The sequence below is a fragment of the Marmota flaviventris genome, chromosome 5 (genome assembly GCF_047511675.1).
Source record: "Marmota flaviventris isolate mMarFla1 chromosome 5, mMarFla1.hap1, whole genome shotgun sequence".
Lineage (NCBI taxonomy): Eukaryota > Metazoa > Chordata > Mammalia > Rodentia > Sciuridae > Marmota > Marmota flaviventris.
The window spans coordinates 68,096,431-68,115,279 of record NC_092502.1 but is presented as its reverse complement, the minus strand read 5'-3'; the positions used below and the strand labels follow the sequence as shown (position 1 = coordinate 68,115,279).

General features: G+C 44.1%; 1 protein-coding gene across 5 annotated transcripts in view; it reads left to right on the top strand.

Moving 5' to 3' along the window:
- Arhgap26 (Rho GTPase activating protein 26) overlaps positions 1–18,849 on the top strand; it is a 421,874-nt gene that overhangs the window by 110,473 nt on the left and 292,552 nt on the right. For all 5 annotated transcript variants that reach the window (XM_071612274.1, XM_027927794.2, XM_027927796.2 and 2 more), the window contains exons 5-7: positions 3,294–3,395; positions 9,947–10,057; positions 17,677–17,781. In XM_071612274.1, coding sequence (XP_071468375.1) covers positions 3,294–3,395; positions 9,947–10,057; positions 17,677–17,781 — 318 coding nt within the window. The remainder of the gene's footprint in view (positions 1–3,293; positions 3,396–9,946; positions 10,058–17,676; positions 17,782–18,849) is intronic.

Below are 18,849 nucleotides of genomic sequence, written 5' to 3'. Positions count from 1 at the left end.
CCTGTAATCCCAGTGATTTAGGAGGCTGAGACAGGAGGATTGCAAGTTCAAGGACAGCTTCAGCAACTTAGTGAGGCCCTAGCAACTTAGCAAGACTCTGTCTCAAAAAATAGAAAGGGCTGGGGATGTGACTTAGTGGTCGAGCACCCCTGAGTTCAATCCCCAGTGTATGGGGAGGAATGAGTGAGGCTAGCGCTAGGCTGCATGATTCCAAATCTCATCTCTACCACTTGCATGTGAACTTGGGGGAGACTTGCTGGACCTCCTCATGTGTATTTCCCAATCAGTAAAATGGGGATAATAATAGAACTTACCTCATAGTTATTATGAAGAAGAAATGAATGAACTCATATAAAGTGCTTAAAATGGTATCTGTCATGTAATAATTGGACAAGAGAACAGTGCCTGTCATTTAGTCGTGTGACATTGGCCATTAAATTAGACAGACAGGGTTCATTCCTTAAGGATATTTGTGAGACCCTGCTTTGTGCCTGGTCCTGTGCTGCTATGCGTTGATGTTTGGTGGATAACAGGCAGATGTTGTTGTGGGCTTGTGGTGTGGCTGGAGAAAAAGGAGTTAGACAAAAACAACAACAACAAAAAAAAAAACCCATCACCACCACCAACAACAAAACACCGAATCATTTCAGGTTATGATAGGTGCTCAGAAGGATTGTCTTTGTGGAACAATGGGATATGCAAGGCAAGTGGTGTTCTCGATGGGAAGGAGATAGGTACAGACAACAAGCTCATCGCTGTCATTGAAATTCATTGCGTGCTTCTCATACACCAGGCCCTTTCCTGTATGTGGTTTGTCTCATTATTAAATGAGATCACCTAACAATCCTATGAGGAGGGTGTGTTCTTCTCCTTATTTTGTTAAATAGTGTTTGAACAAGACAAAACCTGAACAATTATTAATTATCAATGAATGAGATAATTGAGTGATTTGTTTAGAGTCAGTCCCTACAGAGTTGGAAGTAAATGCCAGGACCCTGGCTCTGTCCTCTCTGGAGGGTGAAAACCATTTTGTGTCCTGAGTTCCTGAGTAATAACACCCTCCCCTCTAAGACCATTACCTACGTCTCAGAGTTATTCCTGTAGAGGTCTCTTGCTGTTTTCTCAGAACAGAAACTGCTTCCATCTCTCTTTTTCTTTCCTTTCTTGTTATCCTTTGCTCTAACTTTGGCTGTCCTCTTGAACATGGAATGTGGAAGCTTGAGTGGCCAGAAAGTCACAGAATGCCAGTGACTCATGTTCCCTGGCCTTTTCTCACCTCTGGCCAGCTGAACTGTTCTGGCCCTTGGGTTCTTTTTAGGGTTGCTGACAAGGCTAGTGGGAGGGGATATACGTGAGCAGCAATTGGAGTTGGAGCCCAGCTTGAAGACCCTGGTTTCTCTAAAGGAGAAGAGTTGCTTGCCTGTACCCTCCTCAAATATGAAGGAGCCCTGTGTCCTCAGGCTTTGTCTTCATTTGCTTCTGTATGCTTCATAGTTCTTATATGTGAGTGGTTGTTAAAGCAAAAGTCAGATTTGTAGAAATGGGTGCATGTCACTCTGTGCGGCTTAATATCTTGCGTCAACCAGATAAATGCAGGAGCTTGTCAGGGCTTTGGATGATCACTTCTTTGCTTAGTATTCTGGGGCCTTTGCACTTACTCTTGCTCTAAAACCTCTACTCTGTCCCTTCCTGTGTTCAGCAGGACTTAGCTCACATCTTCCCTCCCCAGTGAGGCTTTCCTGAGCACCCTATCTAAAGGATCACTGTGACCACACTCTGTTTTTTATTTTTTTTGTGGCACTTGCAATTATGCTGCTCATTTGTTTATTGGTTAATTGTGTTTCTTTTTCTATTAGAACCATGAGGGTAGGGGCCACTTCTGTCTTGTATTTTCAGTACCCGAAGGAGAGCCTAAAATAGAGTGGTTGCTCATCATAAATTTGTTAGATGAATGAAGAGTCTCTGAGCCTCCTTATCTGACTAGAAAATACCGGGCTCTTAGAGTTATATAGCAGTGTCTCCACGGGCTCCCCTCGGCTCCTGTAGACAGGGGCGATGAACTTGGTGAACTGGAGCCTCTGTACTGGACCAGCACCAGCTTCCCTCCAGCCCCCTTGCCTGCCACCTCACTGGTTGTGGACTGAGAGGAGACCACCCTGAGCACGTCTCAAAGGTGGTAGAAAGTGTGGACTTTGAAGGCGTGTTCTCCTGGGTTCAAATCCCAGCTCTGTCACTCTCTGTGAGTTTTACTAGTTACTTCTCTGGGTCTTAACTTTTCTTATCTGTAAAAATGGGGGCTAAGAATAGAATCTCAGTGACTCAAGGCCTTGCTGTGGGAACAGGGATTAATATGTAGATTACTATAATTATTTTTCGTTTTGAAGGCAGTAACTTAGTCTCATCAGAATTTCCCAAAGGGAGGGAAAAAAAAAATCCTATTATTCCATTTCCTTAACTTGTGGTTTCATTAAGTGTATAGCCTTTTATCCTCGTCCACAGGTAGGTAGGTACCTGCATGGGATGCCCCCAGTTTGTATCATGCTTCTGAACTTTTCCTGATATCATGATACACCAAGCACTTAATTATCACCAACCCTATCCTTGGGCAGTGACTGTGCCTCTGCCTCTTGTTTTTGTTTTGCTGTCCTCAGTCACACAGTTGTGAAGAATCCATCTTTGTTTTGGGGTCTTTCTTGGCACAGAGACCTGTTTGTGGTGCTCTGGGATCACAGGGTAGCTCAGTCCCTGTAGTAAAGAGTATTAAGGTTCCATTTAGCCTTAGTCTAGACTAGTCGTACTTAGGATGGAGGCAGGTCTCCCTTCCCTACATTATCTTCATGGATGACCTCCCATTGTCTCTGGCTTTGAATGTGTGAATTAGAGAATAGAAATTTGGTCTTCAATTGAAGATGTTCCCCTCGTCCCCACCCCTGGTACTGGGACAGGAGCTCAGGGCCTTGTGCATGCTAAGCAGACGCTGAACTTCCTACCTACTCCTGCCAAGCACCCCCAATTAAAGTTCTTAGAAGGTGGAATTCTGGCTCTGCCATTACTGAATGCTGGCATTGACCATGTTTCTGGGACTGTGCTGGTGACTCTGTCATAGATGCTCAAGCCTGTGGGGCTGCAGCGGAGTGGCTTAATGGGTGTTTTTAGGGATAGGGGCCATGTGGAGTTGTCTCCTGATCTGTGCTGGGATGACGAGGCTGTGAGAGCAGCAGGCAGCCTGGAGAGACTGAGCTGCTTTACTCCTGCAATGGTAACTTTTTCTTTTTCTCTCTCATTTTTGCCAGGAAGCCAAAAAGAAGTATGACAAAGAGACAGAGAAGTATTGTGGCATCTTAGAAAAACACTTGAATTTGTCATCTAAAAAGAAAGAATCTCAGCTACAAGAGGTAAGAAGTGTGATGAATACCAGAACAGAGTGTTAGATTTTTACATGGTACTGTGGATATGTGCTGTTTGCTCTTTGCCAGAAAATCTTAGGGTTGGAAGAGATCTTGGAAACCAGAAGCTTAAACCCAAGTCCTCATCTACTGCTTTACTTTTGTAACTCCCTATCCCACCCACACTTGTGGCTCAGCATCCAGCCGTGGCTGAGGAACATACTACCACCCAAGACCACCACCTCCTGGGTGGGCACCCTCAAAGCTAGATTGCACCTCTTCGTTTCAAGCTGAGACCTTCCTGTTCCTCTCACCGTTAGCCTTAATGCAGCCTTCCTTCTTGACCTGCTGCCTCGTATCACTGATTCACAATGTTGGCATTTGAAACACTTGGGACATTCTTCCTTAATACACACACACACACACACACACACACACACACGCACTCGGTATTGGACCCAAGGTCTCATGCATGCCAGGCGAACACTCTACCACTGCACCATATCCCCAGCCCTTTAATATTGATTTTTAAAATTATTTCAATCTAGTACTTGACTTTAGTCTTTTCCTTTCTTTTTTTGTTTTAACAGTTATCATGTTGTCATACATAGATTTTGAGCTGTGGTAAACTTGTTTTGAGAAAATAGTCTTTGATCTGCTCCTGGTTCTTCTAGATTTGCATGGGGTCTTTTTAAAAGTAGGTTACCCGAAAAGAAAAGGCAGCTTTGCTGTCACCACTTAGTTTGTGACGATTTGCAGGGTGAGTGAATTTATGTTTCTGGAAGACAGGGCAGTTTCCTAGTGGAACTCAAAATTTGGCTTCACAAATGTCACCTAAATCCTAATAGTTTGCCTGACCTTTCTCCTCATGTGACTGAAAAGTAAAGCTTTGACTTTCAGGTCCTCATTTAGAGCAGAGACCGAGCCAGTACTTGTGCCAGGTTAAAGTCATATGAAGATGGTAGGGTCAGATGTTGAGAGCTGAAGGTAACTTAGGAGGTGGTTGAGTCCAGTCTCCTCCTAATCAGGGTTTCTTACACATCTTTAGATAGCAGTATGGTGTTCTCAGGATTCTTTGCTTTGAAATGGGTTTTAAACCAATTTTGTAGGGCTGGAGGTGTAGCTCAGTGGGAGAGTGCTTGCCTACCGTGGTCAAGGCCCTGGGGTTCAATCCCCATTTCTGCAAAAGCATTAACACTAATCGACCAACCAGTTCTTTGATAATAAGAACTCCAGTTCAAAATGGAGTCACTAGAAGATGGCCAAGGACATGTGGATTGTTAGTAATAAATGCCATTTAGCTCTGCTACCCTCACTTTTTAGTTTTCATTCTTCTAGCATTAGTTGACATTTAGGGTTTGGAAACTGATTTATGTTCAGGAAAGGCTTTGTGGCTGTAGTTGACAATGACCAGCTCTGTCCAGCTCTGCCATATCTACATGGTTTCACATTATGTTTAGGATGACCATGAACTGTTCATGCAGGCACTGAGAGCTGAGCAGATGTCTGGACACTCTGGCACCTGCAGTGTTGGGCGCAGCTGTCCTTTTGGTGTGGTGTTCCTGTTGTCCTGTTAGTGTGATATTATTGTCTTGGCCTGGGATGAATCCAACATTTTTTTTAAGGTCCATTTCAATGCAATATTTCTCTGAGTTGTCACAGTGTAGGGACCAGAACACTGGACATGCATTCACTGTGTGACCTGGGACAAATTACTTAGACACTCTAAGCTTTAGTTCCTTTATTTGTAAAACACTCACACAATACCCATTCTGACTACTTAATGAATGAGAAGTCAAACTGTAGGTGCTGCACAAAGGTAACATATTATCGCTCTGACTGGCCTGCTTCTCTCTACCCCCTGTACCCACAGTGGATGACATGGTTCCTAACTGTGCCACTTTTATACTTCAGTGCACATTTTTCCTTATGTCCTTTTGTTATCGTCCTTTGTGTTTCTGCCTTTTGCCCATTCATGCTTTCTGAGTATTTTGAAGGAAAGGATTGGGCTCCAGGTCTTTCTTGCAAGTCCTTGTCTGCTCAGGTTAGCTCTGAAGCATTGCTTTTTAGTTATACCTGGACTGAATATATATGCAATAAAAGTCCTAACAGCCACAGCAACAAACTACTGTCACCACCACCCACAGTAGCAGCAGACATTATTGAATGCATATTTTATGCCCTAGGAACTTCATATGGAATCTTCTTGAATCCTAACAACCACCCTATGAAGAATAGATGTATCAACTTACTTTACAGATGTGAAAACTGAGGCTTGGCGCTGGTAAATTGCCTGCCAAATGGCTAGTTCATGCTGACACCTGGGTGGGAGCTCCACTGACCCAGTTTGCTCTTGTCTCAGGAAGGGTCTTGAGGCTCTGAACCTTGCCAGTCATTCTTATTCAGAACCATTGTCATGAAAACAGAACCAGAGAGAGGGAGGCACCTGGGTGATCATCCAGTACAATCCTCCTTGAAGGATCTGAGCTCCTTGTAGAGGTCAAGTGATTTGCTTAAGGTGTTCCAGCTATTTAGGGATGATTTCCTTTACATTTATTAAAAATCAACTTTTAGGGACATCATTAAATACCTGGTACATCTTTGATGAAATCTTATACTTTTGATTATCCTTGATTGCAGGGCTCTGAAGTGAATGCTCTTTAGTTTGAGCTCATTCCTAAATCCATGAAAAATAGAAATCACAGGGCACCTATGTGGAACAACACTGCCATCTAGTGGATGATTTTAAAAACATCAATATATTCTTTAACAGCTAAGAAATTTACATCAAAACCAGTATGTGTTCATTCTACTAGTATTCATTGGACACTTCTGTGAAAGTCTGTGCAGGCTGTGGGTGTTTTGTGGGAAGTGAAATGAAGTATTTGCTTTCGTGGAACTTATAGTCTTGGAAAATGTCTCTTTTTCATAAAGCACAGAATTTTTGATGGGTCTAGTCAAGCTGGAAGATTTATAGTTTAAGTAACAGTGAAACCGTCTTGAGTGATGGTCAGCTTTCTGTAACAAAATACCTGAGTGTGAGTACTTTATAAAGAAAAGAGATTCATTTAGCTACACTTTTGGAAGTTCAAACAGCACAGCATCAGTTCTGATGACACCTCTCTCCCTTACCACCAGCCTTTTTCATCACATTAGGGTAATGGTATCATAATGGCAGACCATGTGTGAGCCGGGATAGCATATGCAGGCCAGAGAGAGCAGGGAGGGGCCAGTGTTATTCTCTCATGACATCTTTTTTTGAGAACTAGTAGAGTTCCATGAAAATGACTTAATACCTCCCCAAAGCAGTGCCCCAGAGAATCCTAAATGTGCCACAACACCTCCCAACACTGTCACACTGAGGATCAAGCTCCAAGCACACCAACTCTGGGGGACACACTCAAACTATATAGTTGTGCTCTGCTGAGTGAGTTGGAATCCTGGCTTCTGATTCCACTGTAGAGTCTAAGGCTGTGGTAGAATCTATGCCCTAGAGTAAGCAGAGGCATGGCTAGAGAATTGTGCCATCCCACCTGGGATTTCTCCTTTCTTTTCCTTTGGAAATACATTGAGGTATGCATTTCTGCTTAGTGCTGTGTCACTGCAGCCATGTGCTTCAGTGCTACTGACCGCCACATGGAGATTGAGTCCATCATTCTGTGGGCATCTTCTGAACACTTACCCTGGGCCAGGCACTGTTCTGGGCTCTGGGATAGAAAAGGGGAAAAATTAGATAAGGTATTTGTTCTCAGGGACTTTGTTGTATAGTAATCAACACACAAGAAAAGAAGGATTAAATAAGAATTTCACACAGTGATAAGAAAATAAATTGGAGGTAAGCTAGGGACTTCTTCAGGACACTGTGGTTAATGAGCCCAGAACTGAGCCCAGAGGGCTGAGAGGGAGCGAGCTGTGTGGAAGCTGGGGCAGTCATCTTCAAGCTGTGGGTGTGCAATAGGAATCGGAATCACAGGGTCATAAAATAGAGTTGAGTCAGACAGAATGAAAAATATGCATTATATTTAAATTAAAATGTGTGTTTATTGGGTCATAACGTAAAAAGTATTTCTTACTGTGAAGAAGGAGGGGGAAGAGGTTTTCAGGCAGAAGAAACACCAAATGAGGTTGTGGGCAGGAAGGGGGCTTGGGGTATTAGAGGGCAGGAGGAATCCAAAGGCTGGGGCACAGTCAGGGTGGGTTAGGATGGGTGGAGGGGAGGCCAGAGGAGTGGGCAGAGCTCCCAGGGTCTTCACACCATGGGGCAGCATGGGGAAGGTCTCAAAGGGGCTGAGAGACCTCTGATTGGGATTCCAAGAAATGTGTGCTGGCTGCTGGGCAGAGGCCAGGCAGGTGAGAGAACACAGGTGGGGAGAGCAGTTAGGAGAAAAGTGCAGTGACCTGGGGACAGCGTGGCTGGTTCATGGTGGGAGCAGGGATTGCAGCCCAGTGCGCAGAGGTTCCTGGTGGTTTTAACAGCCAACATGCACGGGACACTTTCCCTTTTTTCCACATTGTTCACATCCTTTGGTCCATTTACTCTTACGAATCAGCTTCACTCTGAGGCAAGGACTGACATTATTGTCTCCATCTTCCAGGTAGGATCAGTGACTATAAGCAGGAAAATTCTAGAACTGGAATGTTGACCTAGATCAGCTCTCTGAGGGATACTGGAGTTGATTCTATGTCCCTGCCTAAATTGCAATAGGCCCTTTGCAGATATTCAGAATAAGCCCCTCATCCCCTACCCTAGCCTACAGTCTGAGTTGGCAAGCCCAGGGAGAATGTGAGGCCTGTATGGGAAGGTCGAGGAAGAAGATGCATCCTTCAGTGTAGATGTGTTGGATTTACTTAATATTATTTATTTAAATCTCCAAGAACATTAAACTTAGAGGGAACATATTGGGCGTGGCTGGAGGAGCCCAGGTAGATGGTGTCAGCCCAGTCACCTAAGCAGCCACACCTAGGGGAGGCAGGGTATGGGGCCTTCTGAAATCTTGCTTCCAGATAAAGACCTCCTTCCTCCTTCCCCTCATTGGAGGCTTGCACAGCGCCCCCTATCTTGGCCCTTCAGTTTTATTCAGCAGTTGCTCAGCAGACCAGCCTCTGTGTATGTGGGTTACCCTGTAGGAGGAGCTTGGTAGTACAAGACTTGAATCATGGTGTCATAGCCGGGCATGATGGTACATGCCTGTAATCCCAGTGGCTCAGAGGCTGATGCAGGAGGATTGCAAGTTCAAAGCTAGCCTCAGCAACTGTGAGGCGCTAAGCTACTCAGTGAGACCCTGTCTCTAAATAAAAAAATATAAAAAAGGGCTGGGGATGTGGCTCAGTGGTTGAGTGTTCCTGAGTTCAATCCCTAGTACCAAAACAAACAAACAAACAAATAAATAAATAATAAAAAATCAAGTGTCTTGTATTTTACTAGAGCTTTTGATTTTCTCTTTATTTACATGATCATTTGACTGAGTTTGTTTTCTGCTTTTTTCTTCACTATATTGTAAGCTCCATGAAGAAAGTTTCTTTTTGCTTGAGATAGTTGAGTGAAGGAATGAATTGCTAAGTTCTTAAGGTGTTAGTGTAGCACCATATTTGGAATAATAGAAGTAAGGGTTTGTCCCAAATTTCTTCTGCAGGAATCTTGACAAAGGAACAAGTAGAAATGTTCTTTGGGGAGCTTTGTTTATCTTAGTACAGTACGTTATAGAATTGTTCCTGACTTGTTTCTAAGGAAAATAGTGTTTTGTCTCCTACTAGTACGTATGTTCATTTGTATAGTGTTTCATCATTGAAATTTGCTTCCCGTAAAGTGTTGTGGTTGAGGGTGAAGGTTGGGTATCCTTTGGCATAGTGTCCTGCCACTCCGTCTAGACTGGTTTTCTCCCTGTCTGGAGCCCAGATCTGTGATTTAATTGCACCCACCCATGGGCCTGTCCCGGACATCTCCTGCACAGAGGGAGAAGTGAGAGCCAGGGGGAGCAATGCCATTACTCTCCTTGAGGTAAAGTGACAGTTTTTTTGTCACAGTATTTGGGACACATGTAAAAATGAATGCCCTGGCTGGGGTTCCCTTTCCTCTAACAGCTTGTTTTGTTCATGAAGAGGGACAGGGTGAGGATGGCCCTACAGATTTTCTTTTTCACTCTAAAAACCTGCCTGCTCTGGAGCCCAGGTTCCCCTCTGGTCCAAGGAGGTGGTAGAGCATTGTGGCCGGACAGTGATTGAGGTTCTTGGGGGCAGATGCACCAGGACAGGAGTCCCAGCTCTGCGACCTTCATTGGACTTGATTTTCCTCCTGCAAATTAGAGATAAAGATAATATATCTTTATAGAAATTTAATAAGGATTATATAATTAAAATTAGTGATGGTTAACTAGTGTATGTACAAGCATGGATCTGGTGCCTGGCACAAAGTTAGTGTTCTGTTAACCATTGTTGTTATTCTTATTTCGGTGTCATGTTATTTGATTTGTTTTAAAAATCTAGAGATTTTTTTTCTGCTTGCTCACTGTTGTCCTTGGTTAGTGACTCAATTTCTCTCTTACATTCCATCTTGTTTGTAGGCCGACAGCCAAGTGGACCTGGTCCGGCAGCATTTCTACGAAGTATCCCTGGAGTATGTCTTCAAGGTGCAGGAAGTCCAAGAGAGAAAGATGTTTGAGTTTGTGGAGCCTGTAAGTAGACATTCAGGGCTTGGCGGTGTACCCAGACTTTCATTCCCACCTTTCTTTCCAGCTGCCTGGTGGGTTGCAGAACGCTCTGTGTTGCTGACCAGTTCTGGGCTGTGCCTTTGGCTAAGACATCACTTTCTCAGTTCAGCTACCCTGGTGTCTCCTGCAGCTGTCCCTGTGCACCTCAGTGATGGTGATAGAGCACTTGGCAGAGTTCCTTCCTGTAGCCACCTGGCCCTGTGCTGTTTGGTCTTCTGGTGAAAGAAGCCCCAGGTGGTTTCTCAGAGGGGAGGCGTTCTCATCTTGCTGTGAAATAATGATCATGACTTAGCTTTCTTCTTTTCTGCCACCCATCCTCTCTCCATCAAATAATCCAAATGCAATAGTAACTTTAGTCAGCTTTTTCACTGCTGTGACCAAAAGACCTGACACAAACAGTTTTATTAGAGGAGGAAAAGTTTATTTGGCACTCATGATTTCAAAGGTCTCAGTCTATAGATGGCTGGCTCCATTCCTCAGAGCCTGCGGTAAGGCAGGACATCATGGTGAAAGAGTGTGGTGGAAGAAAGTGGTTCAAGACATTGCACTAGGGAGGGGGAGAGGGAGGGAGAGGGAGAGGGAGAGGGAGAGAGAGAGAGAGAGAGAGAGAGAGAGAGAGAGAGAAGCACCAGTCACAGGTTCTGGCTTCCCTCAACAAAGACAAAATATATACCCTAAGACATGCCTCCAGTGACCTACCCTACCTGCCTACTGTTACCACCCTTAATCCGTATTAGTGGATTAACTAACTGTTTGGGTTTAGGCTCCCATAACCCAATCATTTCACCTCTAAACCTTTCTTCATTGTCTCAAACATGAGCTTTTGGGAGACACCTTATATTGAAACCATAACATAACCCTGGAAATATCAGAATTTATTATATCTTTTAAACATGTATCTTTTTTTAAAAAATCCCGGGGTTCAGAGCCCTTCCTTACCCCATTCAGGCATTTCTCAAACTGAATTTTTTTCATGACCAGAGCAGCGTAGAGATTCTACAGTGGACCGTGATGAAATCTGGACTTGGGCAGAATGTTCTAGTGGGCATGAAACATTGCGGTGTGGGGAAAAAGTCTGACTAGATGCTGTGGTTGTGGCTGTGTTCAGATGTGGTGCCTCGCTGTTTTCTGTGGCACTTGTGTGCAGAGTCCACAGCAGGAAGACTTCATGGAGACATCAAAATAACACATGGGCATCGGTTTAGAACTCCTGCAGACCTTGGATTTTTCAGCCAAAAGGTAGCCTCTGATTTAGACACAAGCCTGGGGACTCTGTACAAATAAGATTCTGGTCTACTTAGATTTAAGAAAGGGTAATTTTCTTAAGCAAAAAAGAATAAAAGTATGAGGAACTGAAAGAAAATGCCCCCCCACCCCCGCCTTTTTTAGTAAACTGTTTTCTGTTGCCATTTCTACTTTATAGACATGGAATGCTTTTTAGTCATGTAGACTTGCTAGGCTCATTTCCTGCGATCAGGGCAGGAGTTCTAATGCTATCAAATAGAATTTGCCTTTAGCATTGTTTTTATTTGCAGTTCTAATAATCTTTATGTTTGTATTGACCAATATTATTCTGTAATTGCGTTTGATAACTTTTATTCAAATTGGCCCATCTGGCTTTTTTGAGGTGAGTTTTTTTGTTACCCTCTTTGATCTGTTAGTAGGTGTACCTAGAGTATCAGGGATTTTATCTGTTAACTTTTGCTAAGTGACAACCATGAAGCCTCACACATAGTAGAAGTTATTTCTCACATGTCCGTGAGATTCAGTTCATCTAGGCTGGGCTTAGCTGGATGGCTTTGCTCATCTGGCCTGGTTTTCCATCTCCTTTCCCACTCCCTTCCTTCTCCTTCTCTTATCCCGCCTCTTCCTTAAAAAAAAAAAAAAAAAAAAAGACAAAGATTTACCATTCTATTTCCTGGAATGCTCTTGTATTGTGTCAGTGTCTTAGGGAGTTCTCACTTGAAGAGGCAGTAGCATCATGTTAAGGATGGTCTGAATTTAAATCGGTGCCCCCTCATGTACTAGCTGTGAGTTCTTGGGCAAGCTATTTCTCTGAGCCTCACTTTACTCATATACAAAATTGGCTAACAGTACCACTTACCTTTTAAAGGTGCTGCAAGGATATTGACTGAGTTGATCCAAGTAAGGTGCTTAGAACAGAATCTGATTAGCCCAATTGAAAATTTAGAATATTTTTTTTTTAATTTATGGGCTTACATGTTTTAATACAAATGGTTTTGATATATCTAAAAGCATGTATTTACTGACTGCCATGGAAAGTACTGACATCCCAGCGGCGGTGTCTGAAGAACTCACAGCCCTACTGGGAAAATAAGCATTGGAGAGTGGAAAGCCAGCCATGGCAGCAAGCAGGTCAGCAACAGGGTGGACGGCCTGGATGATGTAGAAGTGCCAGAGGGATTTAAAGAGTAGAGTTATTGCAGTTTGCAGATGCTTTTCAGGGCACAGAGTGAGGTACCTGGAGAGTTAATGGAAAGAATTTTCCAGTCTCACATTAGGGCAAAGAAAAAGTAATGAGGATTTACCCAAAGTTAAATGAAATGAGTTGGTTGAGAGGCTGGATTAGGATTCGGATGTTTAGCCTTCTCTTTCTGTGGACGTTCTTGTCTCTGATCATCCCAGCGTCTAGCAGGTCAGTGGTTTAAGGAGCAGCCATTTTATTGGTGGTTTCATTACCCCCTGTCATTTGTGGTCCAGATATATCAAGTGAAGTTTTCTGAAATAAACAACTCATAAGTTTTAAATTGAGCATCTTTCTGAGTAGTGTTACGACTGCTCACACAGTCCCTCTCCCTTCTGCCTGGCACTTGAGGATGCGAATCATGTTGTATCTGCTGCCTGCCTATTAATCACGTAGGCCTCTCAGGCATCAGATTGATGGTCACAGTTCAGTGGCATCATAGGGCTTGTGTTCGAGTAACCCTTCCAGCAGCTTAACACTACCTCACAATGCTGCATCATTCATCTTGCTTCATCTCTTCCTGTGGGCATCAAATCATCCTCATGTCATCACAAGAAGAAGGGAGATGTGGTATAGTAAGACATTCTGAGAGGGAAAAAGACCACATAACTTATGCAGTACATAGCAATATACATTACAGTATGTTGTTTTCATTCTTCTCTTTTAGTTCATCTTATTGCAGTTTATAAATCAAACTTTATCATAGATACATATATATAGGAAATCTGTGATTTCTGGTATCCACTGGGGGTCTTAGAAGGTATTCCTATGGATAAGCATGGACTACTCTATTTATACAGGGCTAATGATGAGATAAGCAGTTCTTAGTGTTAGAAATAGGGAACTCTCAGACTCTGCCCAAGCCCTGAAATTTAAGGGCCAGGCCCAGCAGTCTTTGTTTTAGTAAGCCTTCCAGGTGATTCTGCTGCACCTGGCAGTTTGAGCCACTGGCTTAGAATTGTACAAAGGAGAACATGAAGTAGCCATTGATGATCTTGGTTGAAACCTTGCCATGTACTGAGCTAAGCCCTTTACCTACATTATATCATTCAATCTTATAGCATCTCTGAGGGTAGGCACTGTTTTTATTTCTATTTTTGGATGAAAAAATGGAAACACATATAGACGTGACCCCTGCAAAAAAATCTGTTGAACCGAATTGTTGGGGTGCTTGGGTGTTGGTTGTAATCAAAGGAATCTTCCAGCTTTTCAAAGAAACACTGTGTGCCTGGACCATTACATTTGTTTCTTTCTTTGCCAATGGACTTTTTTTTTTTTTTTTAATTTATATGCAGTACTGAGAATCGAACCCAGTGCCTCACACATGCTAGGCAAACACTTGACCACTGAGCCACAACCTCAGCCCCTTCATTTGTTTCTTAGAAAGTGCATTAAAGTGCCAGGACATTACTTACCTTCATAAATATAAAAAATGTTTTTAGTATTCCAAAGAAGAAAAATCAGACTTACAGGCTTTAAACATGCATGCATACTTGTGTGCTTGTGTATGCATACACATGCGCGTGCACACACATGCACACATACACACACATCCCTATATGTACATGCAGGAAGCCTTTATATTCTTGTTGAGATACCAGATGTTCTGGAGGTGTGGATTGCAGATATGATGCACACAGACTGCATGAAGCTGAGCCATACTCCTCCATCCCCTGAGTTTTCATAATTGAAGGTTGGTTAGTGCTACAGAGAACTTGTTCTCCACATTCATTGAGCACTGTGTCTTGGGTTTCTCCTCCTCAGTGTTTCTTGGTGTTCTATCTTCCTCTCCTTCCCTCTCTTCTGTCCCATTTTAGCTCTATTCTTTCCTGTTGTCTGTTGTATTCTGTCTTGGGCTTCCTCCTTCCTCATCTGGCCTGGACCATATTGCATCTTCTAACACAGTCTGATTCTATGCCTCTCTTGCAGAACAGCCCCTGACAGCACTCCTATGCTAAGCCCACTCTATAGGTGATCCGAATTAACCTTCACCTCACCTGTGCACTAATATATACCATCACTATACTCCTCCTGTTAAAGATGAGTTAAAGAGAGTCCTGTGGCTTGGCTACTGGCTGTGGTCTTTGTTGCATGAGTAATGATTCTTGGTAGCTGTATGAGTTTGCTGGGGCTGCTGTAACAAAGGACCACAAACAGGCTGGCTTAACACAGCAGAAATCTATTGTCTCACAGTTTGAGAGGCTGGATGTTTGAAGCTGAGGTGTTAGCAGGGCCATGCTTCTTCTGAAACCTACAGGGAAAGGATCTTTCTTCTTCTGGCTTTTGGTGATTTGCCCACGATCTTTGGCAGTCCTCTCCCTTCACAGGGACATCTTCCTGCTGTGCATGTCTGTCTCTGTGTCCCAATTTCCTCTTTTATAGGACATCAGTCATGTTATTCTTATAAAACTATTAGTGCCCACCCTGATGACCATACAGTTACTTGACCACCTCTGTAAAGACCTGTTTCTAAGTAAGGCTATGTTCTGAGGTCCTTTGGGTCCTTATGCTTTAGGGGGTACAATTCAGCACATAATAATCATTCTGTTCTGTGAGTGGTGGCAACCTGAGTTTATCAGAGTTCAAAATGATGTATCTCAAGCAGTTCCAGTTTTGTTCTAAAAAATATGGTCCCTGTTAGTCAGGAAGTAGGAGTAGGTTTTGCTTACAGTCGTTGTCTGAGTATGGAAGGGGAAGAAGGCAAGGGGAGGCAGCAGAAGTGTGTGATTCGGTGGCTGCTCAGTGGATGAGCTGACCACTCTATCTGGTTAACAGGTGGGGCTCCAGCAAGCTCTTCCTCCTTGTGTTTGATAGAAGCATTTCTTTGAAGCAGGCAGATCCTCCCCATCTCTGGAGTCCCTTCTGTGGGCCTCACCCTGCCCCCTGGGAGTGGACTTCCATTTCCCACTGGTAACAGGTTCAAAGGTTCATGCAGCATGTGGGAGGGGACATAGGAGGTGAGGGAGGAGAGAGAAGGTGCTGTGCAGGGAGAAGGAAGAGAAAGCAGGCCAAAAATAATAGTATCTAAGGAATCATTTCCCGTAGAAAAATGGACAGGCAGGCATGAGACCAAAGGAAGTGAAACCAAAATAAATATTATTAACTCTGCCTCTGGAGCACTTGTGTATATGCCCAGGTGACATTTTAGTGAGTTGTTTGAGAATGTGTAATTGCCCTGAGCAAGAGAGGCCCTGTTTACTTTAAGTGAAGGAAAATCAGAGTTAATAGGAAGAAATGACCTTAGAATTTAGGGCCGGGTCTTGTTTCATCACTCATCAAATAGGGTTGGCTTAGTGCTTTGGAAAAGTGATAGGATCCAGTATTGGTAATCTATGGAGAGGACAAAGGTAAGAAGAGGTGAGGAACAGTTTACCTTTTTGTGAATGACGGAACTAGTTTTGGCAGAAGAGCCCTTTCTCCTCTGTTACTGGATCCATCTAGAAGGAAAGACACAGGCCCTCCTCTCAGAAAAATACTTTATATGGAGTTAGTCCAAAGGGTTTGGTCATCTTTGAAGAAAATAGTTCATTTTTAGTACTTGGTGACTCTCTCTGACTGTCCACTCATTCGTGGATTTATGTCAGGGATGTACACGGTACTCTAGATCTTTTCATAGCCAGAGGATCCAGCTGTATGTGCTCCCGTGAGAATCCAAGGGCACAGATGTGCTGGGAACACTGGCAGTAGGAACTCAATGTACCACATTGTTATAGCCTGGATGATGTTTGATGTTCCACTACAGAGCTCTGATAAATCAGTGGGCCATGTGGCTTGCCATGCAGGCAGGCGCCCTGGGTTCAGGTGGATAGTTACCTTCCTTGGTGCTTACCACTGCTGGATGTGAGAGAGCCCTTCACCATCATTATCAGAGCTGCCTCTCGGAAAGCAGAGTCTGGTAAAGATAAATGGGCTTGGGATTATGTTTAACACATAAAGTGTGTTCATTTAGGGATGGAAAAGTCAAATACAACAACATAAACTAAAGCCAGTGTGTCTTGGTGTAATATGTGGTAGGAGCAGGTCAGGAAGGTCAGAGTGGGCCACTAAGAAAATGTGTCAGAGGACTGGGCATGTGGCTCAGTGGTGGAGCGCTCACCTGGTGTGTGCCAGGCTCTGGGTTCAGTCTTTGCAGGACAGGGATGGTCTGTGCATGTGGAGAGCTGAGCTCATGACAGGGAAGGCGCGGTGCTTCTCAGATTTGTCCAGCCTTTTATTATGATTGTTTCTTTGGGTCAAAATTTGGAACTGAGGCAAGATGTGGAGGACTTGGGAAGGGGCCAAGAAAGCAAAACAGTGAGTTTTGGATTTAGGCTCTTAAGGAAAGACCAAAGGAAAAATGTTTGTTTATTTTGGAGCAGTGGAGGCTGGCTGGGGCTCTGGGAGGGGGTGGGTTTTGAGTACATGGAGGTGTGCTGTGAGATCATGGTGGTCAGCTGTTTTCACCATTCACTACACACAAGACTAAACAATGAATGAACTAGCCTTTTAGCCTGAGGGGATTGAAATGGAGGGAAGCCATTATACCTGAAAATGTGGCACTATTTTAATAAAGGTGTTTATAGTGTTTACTTTGGGATTTTTTAGGGAAAGCACAGAAATACACCTTGACTTTGCCTGTTAGACTGCAGACTCAGACCATACCAGCTTCCTTCGTTCCCTTCCTGTTCTACATCAAAACCTGATATTACAAATGTACTCAAAGGAAACTGAGCTGTAGCCCTGGTCTTTCTTCTCTGAAGAACTAATGTTCTTCGGCGATGATGAGGCTTACAGGCTCAGCCCGTGAGTGTTGATGCAAAGGAGACCTGGCTTCATTCCTGGCTCCCACTTATGTGTGTTTTGGGCAAGTTATTTAATCTCCCTGAATATGCTTCCTTATTATTAAAATGGAGTAACAGGAGTGCTTAGGCCATAGATTATTGTGAGTATTCAGTGAGGCAAGGTATGGAAGGGCACAGTGCCTAGCACAGAAATGGTATTCAGTATATGTCAGCCATTATCATTGTTCTACCTTTTGAAACCAGTGTTGAGAACTCAGAGCTACAGCATCCTTCTTTTCAGTGTTCATGTGACCTCTGTCTTTCTTCTTTCTTTACAGCTGCTGGCCTTCCTGCAAGGACTCTTCACTTTCTATCACCATGGTTATGAACTGGCCAAGGATTTTGGTGACTTCAAGACACAGTTGACCATTAGCATACAGAATGTGAGTGGCCACAGGGACAGACTTCCTTTCTCTGGTTAAAGAAAGAAAAACACAAAGTATGGGTCTGGTTGCTAGGGAGCTGGGCTGGGACATAGGTGAGGAGGGTGGGTCCTGCCTGGTTCAGAGGGCAGCTGGGGGCAGGCACTTCCAGAGTGCTGGGTGGCCTTGAGTCAGACCATCATGCTCTTCTCCATTATGTCAAAGCACTATTTATGTTCAGGGAAGTGCTGCTTCTGATTATGTCTTAAATCAGCAGCACCAAAATCAGGATTTCCTTTGGCCTTGGAAAGCCCAGCCCAGCCTCCCTTCTATGCATCTAGCTGCCTGGCCACATGAAACCTTAGTGTGTGTGTTCAGGACTGGGGACACAAGCTCAAAGGATGTGCACTTTTCCAACTCTTAGGAGGGCTGGCCGGAAGTCCAGGTCAGTATGATCACTCCTAGTCACCTTCCAGGTTTTACACACAGTACGTTTTGGTGCACAGAGCAGTTACCGGGGCTCTAGCTGCCTTCTTCACTATGTGATGGGACTTGTTGACTTTTATATTGCCTCTCGTTGCTCTTGTGTAGGAAATAGACCCCAGTGTTTCTGAGTGGGCTGTGTCACACAGCCTTTAGGAGTCTGGAGCCTATGTGGTTCTCTGCATCATCTCAGAGAACAGGAAATGCAAAGTCTGAGAAAAGATTTCACAGAGATTTTACCTTAGACTGGGTTCTTCTGAAGGTTGCCTCTGGAATGGAAGTTGATATGCAGCAGATTCCCTGGAGTGCCATGGCAGCCCCTGTGAGAGAGGAGCAAGGAGGATGGCAGGGCAGGCTGAGCTGTGCCATGTGCTCTGGGGCTGAGTGGACCTAAGAGTGGCCTGAGTAGAAGTCAGGAATACAGGCTGCTCTGGATAGGGGGTGGCCTTGAGTGCAGCAGCTCAGGGGCCCATCTGTGAGCCATCATCAGGCATCCCTCTCTGCACTGGAGAACAGAGGCCCTCAAGTCCTGAAGGTGTGCAGGCCCCTAAGTCGGAATCGCCTGGGCTGCTGTCTAAAATGCATGTTTTAGGCCCAGCCGCTCTA